The sequence below is a fragment of the Humulus lupulus genome, chromosome 7, assembly GCF_963169125.1.
Source record: "Humulus lupulus chromosome 7, drHumLupu1.1, whole genome shotgun sequence".
In the NCBI taxonomy this organism is placed as follows: Eukaryota; Viridiplantae; Streptophyta; class Magnoliopsida; order Rosales; family Cannabaceae; genus Humulus; species Humulus lupulus.
The window spans coordinates 163,293,821-163,298,852 of NC_084799.1; the positions used below are offsets into that span (position 1 = coordinate 163,293,821).

General features: G+C 34.4%; 1 protein-coding gene across 1 annotated transcript; it reads right to left on the reverse strand.

The window, feature by feature from the left end:
• Positions 1 to 790: 790 nt before the first annotated feature.
• On the reverse strand, positions 791 to 1,294 carry LOC133792338 (secreted RxLR effector protein 161-like). The gene has a single exon (XM_062230241.1). The coding sequence runs from the start codon at positions 1,292 to 1,294 to the stop codon at positions 791 to 793; it is 504 nt and encodes a 167-aa protein (XP_062086225.1).
• Between the last annotated feature and the right edge of the window lie 3,738 nt (positions 1,295 to 5,032).

Genomic DNA, 5,032 nt, shown 5'->3' on the forward strand with positions numbered 1-5,032 from the left:
GTTTTGTATTTAACTTATTGCAAAATAATAAGTGCTGACAGGTTGCCCCATCTCATATTCTCATTTGTCCAATTACGACCTTAACATCCTCTGTTGAACACCACAACACATGAAAACGTAATTACTTTATTATTACAAAAGTAATTACACCAAGAATTGAATACAATATTTTATCACAACACACTCTAAACACTTACACACTTTGTTTTGGAGCACTCACTTAATAATTTCTCTCACACTATTTTTAGACACACTTATATAATACTTACTTAGATTCACACTTTTGGGACACTCACTTTGCTACGAACTTGGACACACATTACATTTGTATTTATAGGCTACAAAGGAAACATCAAAATCTTTCTAGAATTTTCTAACTTTATAATTTATTTAACTACTTTCTACATTTTTCTAAATGATTATAGAACTCTATATATTGTCTAATTAGTTCTAAGTTTCTTCAAGAACTTTCTACAATGTTATATGTTCTTCCTAGTATATTCTAGAGCTCTAGAGCATTCTAGATACGATAATGAATTTTAACACTCCCCCTCATTACCGAATCTCTAAGCTTCTTCTCGTTTGACGAGGTTTAGTTGAGTTCTGAATTTCGAAAACTTGATTGTGCTTAGTCCTTTGGTGAATATGTCAGCAACTTTCTGTGTTGATTTTTCGCATCTCTATTTCTTCTTGAAGCATTTTTTCTCTCAGAAAATGATAATGCACTTCTACGTGCTTTGTCTTTGCATGATATACTGGATTTTCTACTAAGCGAATAGCCGATTGATTATCACAATAAAGTGGCATTGCATTGTCCATAGATTGGTGTAGAACCTTCATTAGCTACAATTGCTGATGCTCTATATTCTGCTTCAGTGGTTGACAAGGACACCGTTGGTTGCTTTTTGCTATACCAAGATACAGCTCCAGATCCAAGCTTGAATACATATCCAATAGTTGATCGACGGATATCATGATTTCCAGCATAATCAACATCACAGTATCCAACTATCTTAACCTCGTCACCTTTCTTATATAAGAGGCCATAGTTAATGGTATCTTTAACATACCTCAACATTTGTCGCACTGCTTCCAAATGAGGTTTCTTTGGGTGTTGCATATACCTACTTGCTACACCAACTGCATACAAGATATCTGGTCGAGTCAATGTTAGGTAAATTAGACTACCAACAAGATGTCGGTACATTGCTCCATCTTGCAAGTCCTTCCCTTCATGCACGCATAACTTGGCATTAGCTTCCATAGGTGTTGAGATGGGCTTGCACTCGGGCATTCCAAACCTTTGCAATAAAACTCTTGCGTACTTTTATTGACAGAGAAATAAACCTTCCTTAGTTTGGTCAACTTCTAATCCAAGGAAGTGTTTTAATTCTCCAAGTTCCTTCATTTGAAAGCGAACTGACAGGTTCTCCTTTGTTTGGCAAATTTTTGCTTCATCATCGCCAGTGATGATGAGGTCATCAACATATACCAAACACAACTGCGATCTTTGCTTCCTTTACTTTAACAAATAAGCTTGAATCTGCTTGTGTCATGACATATCCACTTTCCACTAAGAACTCAACAATCTTTCCATACCATGCTCTTGGAGCCTGCTTCAATCCATAGAGCGCCTTTTTCAGTTTACAAACATACTCAAGATAAACTTTATCCTCAAATCCTCTTGGTTGGACCATGTATATTTCTCAATCTAGCTCTCCATGTAGAAAGGCGTTCTTAACATCCATCTGCCATAGTCTCCAGTCTTTACATGCTGCAAGCGCTAGCAGGACTCGTACTGTTGTAATCTTGGCAATTGGGCTGAACGTCTGATAACTCTACAAATTAGAGTTATTTTACCATATTTTATATGCTAATTGTTGCTTAGTTCTTGAGTTTTTAATTAACTTATTAAGTTTTTAAGTAATTTTAAATTTATTAGTCTTATTTTGATTTTATATAATTTTGTGTGTTTTTATAGTTATTTTGTTGTAAAATATTGTAGTTTAATTATTTAAAATTAGTATTGTTAGTTTGAATGCTAAAAATATGATTTTATTGAAATTAAATGTTATGTAAATTAAATTTTAATTAATGTTTTCATGGGAGTTATATGATATATTTTATTAATGAAAATATTTAATTTTAATTTAGTTTATAATTTATTGTGTAGGAAAATTATTGCCATTGAAAAGCAAGAAAATCAAAGGAAAGATGGTAATTTTGAAAGAAAGTAACAAGAAAAATGGTGTTTCTCCAAAAGCCCAACCACGTGAGGCCCACTCTAGGCCCAACCCGTGGCCCCCCCTCCAACACCCAGCCACCACATTGCTGCCATTTCCCTTATTGAGCCCAACAAAAATGCATTTTGTCCCTTTGTCCCCTATGACAAAAATGCCAACTTTTTACCCTTTTTCCTACACATTTTCACCACAACATCATCATTACACCCTATAATTTACCTCTACATACCATATTTATTTTATTTAATTAATCTAATCAATTTAATTAATTTAAATTGATTATTTTAATAAACTCACTTTGGCTATAAATATGGACTTTCAAGACCATTTTTGGGGTGCTTAATGTTTTTGGTTACCATCTTTTTCTCTCATTTTCTCTCTACCATTCTCTCTTCCATTTGGGTTTTTCAAGAGCATTTTGCAAGTATGTATGTCTTTTATTTTGTAATTTCTACTCTAGTTATGTGCTTCTAATCTTTTTCATAAGATTATTAAGATCATGATGAAGCAACTTGTAACTAAGTAATATTTATGTTGTATGTTGATTTCCCTTGTAATGCAACAAAGTCTATGGATTTTTCTTCTTCATATATTTCTTTCATCTTAAATATCTTGTATTTTAGATTGTTAGAACATATTTACACTTTGTACTTCATTAGTGCATAAACATAATATTCTTTGTGTAAGATGTGTCATTAAATTGTACACATCCATGCTTAGAACAAAAATATTATGTTTTGCCTTATAAATAATGTTCATTGATTTATTTGTTATTTCATTAGATTGATTTACACTAAATGCTTTGAAATTATAATTTCGAAAAGTGAAGAAAAATCCTATCTTTTTATAAGAAATTTGTGTTTAAAATTACAAATCTTTTTGAAAAAGGATAGTTTAAATTATTTTAACTATCACTAACACTTGGGAATCAATATACTAATAAATATTATTAAACTTACATTTTGTGGATTCTAGTATCTTAATAATCTTTTCTTTTAACACTTATTTTCAACTCATTATTGGTTTATTTTCATTATCTTAAATAGCTTTATTTTTCAATCTTTTATTTTATGTTCATAATATTAAAACTTATCAATCTTTGGAACTAGGTTAGAATTTATTACTTTTGATTTAAAATAGTTTCATTTTCGATTTTAGACAACTCCTTTGGGTTCGACATCCTTGCTTACGATCACTATTCTATATGGACGATTCGTGCGCTTGCGATATATAAATTTTTAAACATACCCGTTTTGGGCCCATCAACGTCTCATCATAGTCTAGCCCATACTGTTGAGAGAATCCACGAGCTACTAACCGGGCTTTATATCTCTCAATTGATCCATCAGGACGAGTTTTTACCTCGTATACCCATTTGCAAGAAATGGATTTTACTTCCTTTGGCTTTGGCACCAACTCCCAAGTTTGATTCTTCTCTAGTGCACTAATCTCTTCTTTCATAGCTTCTATCCACTCAATATCCTGGGACACTTCTTCATATGTATCTAGTTCTCTGAACTTTTCTTCTTCGGCTACAGCAACATTGGTATACTAGGGATTCGACTTCCGTGCTCTTGTTGATCTCCGAGGTTGTGGGCTTACTTCTTCAGGTTGAATATCACTTACATCGTCTGCTGCTCTTTGATGCACTCCTGTTTGCCAGGGACTTTGTGTTGCCTCTTCGTTTCCTTCCTCACTTTTTTTTTCTTCATCCATTTCTGGAGTCGAAATTTTCTCCCCCATCTTTTTTTGCAAACTGTCTTCTATTTCTTTAGAATCTGACAACTCTTCCATTTGTGGTGACCACTATGATGAGGATCGCAGCACTTCCACCCTTTCCTTTGGCTATCGTATCCCACAAAGATACATCGAATTGCCTTCTTGTCAAATTTGCTACGTAGATGACTTGGCACGAACACGTAGCATGCACAACCAAACACTCGAAAGTGACTTATTGCAGGTTTACAACCCCACAGTTTCTCAAAGGGTGAAATGAACCCTAACTTTGCTTGGGGAAGTCTATTGATCACATGAGCTGCTATCTTCATATCTTCTACCCAAAATCTTCCTGGAACATTCTTCGCATGTAGCATGCTTTGACATGTCTCTGGAAGGTTTTGATTCTTCCTCTCAGCTACTCCATTCTGTTGTGGTGTATTTGCACATGTGAATTGATGACGTATGCGGCACTCTCGTAAGTACTGAGAAAATTCATCTGATGTGTATTCACCGCCATTGTCTGTTCACAGGCATTGAATTTTCTTGACAACTTCTCCTTCGACTACTTCTTTGAATTCTATAAATTTTGAAAAAGTTTCAGACTTTTCTTTTATAAAGAACACCTATACGTACTGTGAGAAGTTGTCAATGAATGTAACCATGTACCGCATGCTGCTGATCGATGGTTGCTTGACTCGCCCGAATACATCAGAATGGACTAGCTCCAATGGTGCTTTGGCTTTGAACTTTGAGTCTTCATACGGTAATTGATGTGCCTTACCGTATTGGCAGCCAACACATACAGTCTTTATTCTAACTTCGAGTTGAGGAAGACCCTTCAGCATAGATTTCTTCATCATCACCTTGAGTTTATGATAGTTGACATGTCCTAGCCTTACCTGCTACAAATATATTGTTTTGTTCTTTCGAGTCTTGTCTACATAAGCCGACTCTGCTGACATTACATAGATAGACTCTAAACGTCGCCCTTTCATCATCGATGTTCCAAAGATCTTAAGGTCTTGATATATCTTGACATCATGAGGACCGAATACAACGTGGTGTCCTGA

Excerpts from the sequence above, each read along its gene's own strand:
- LOC133792338 (XM_062230241.1), bottom strand. The coding sequence starts at position 1,294 with ATGCCCGAGTGCAAGCCCATCTCAACACCTATGGAAGCTAATGCCAAG.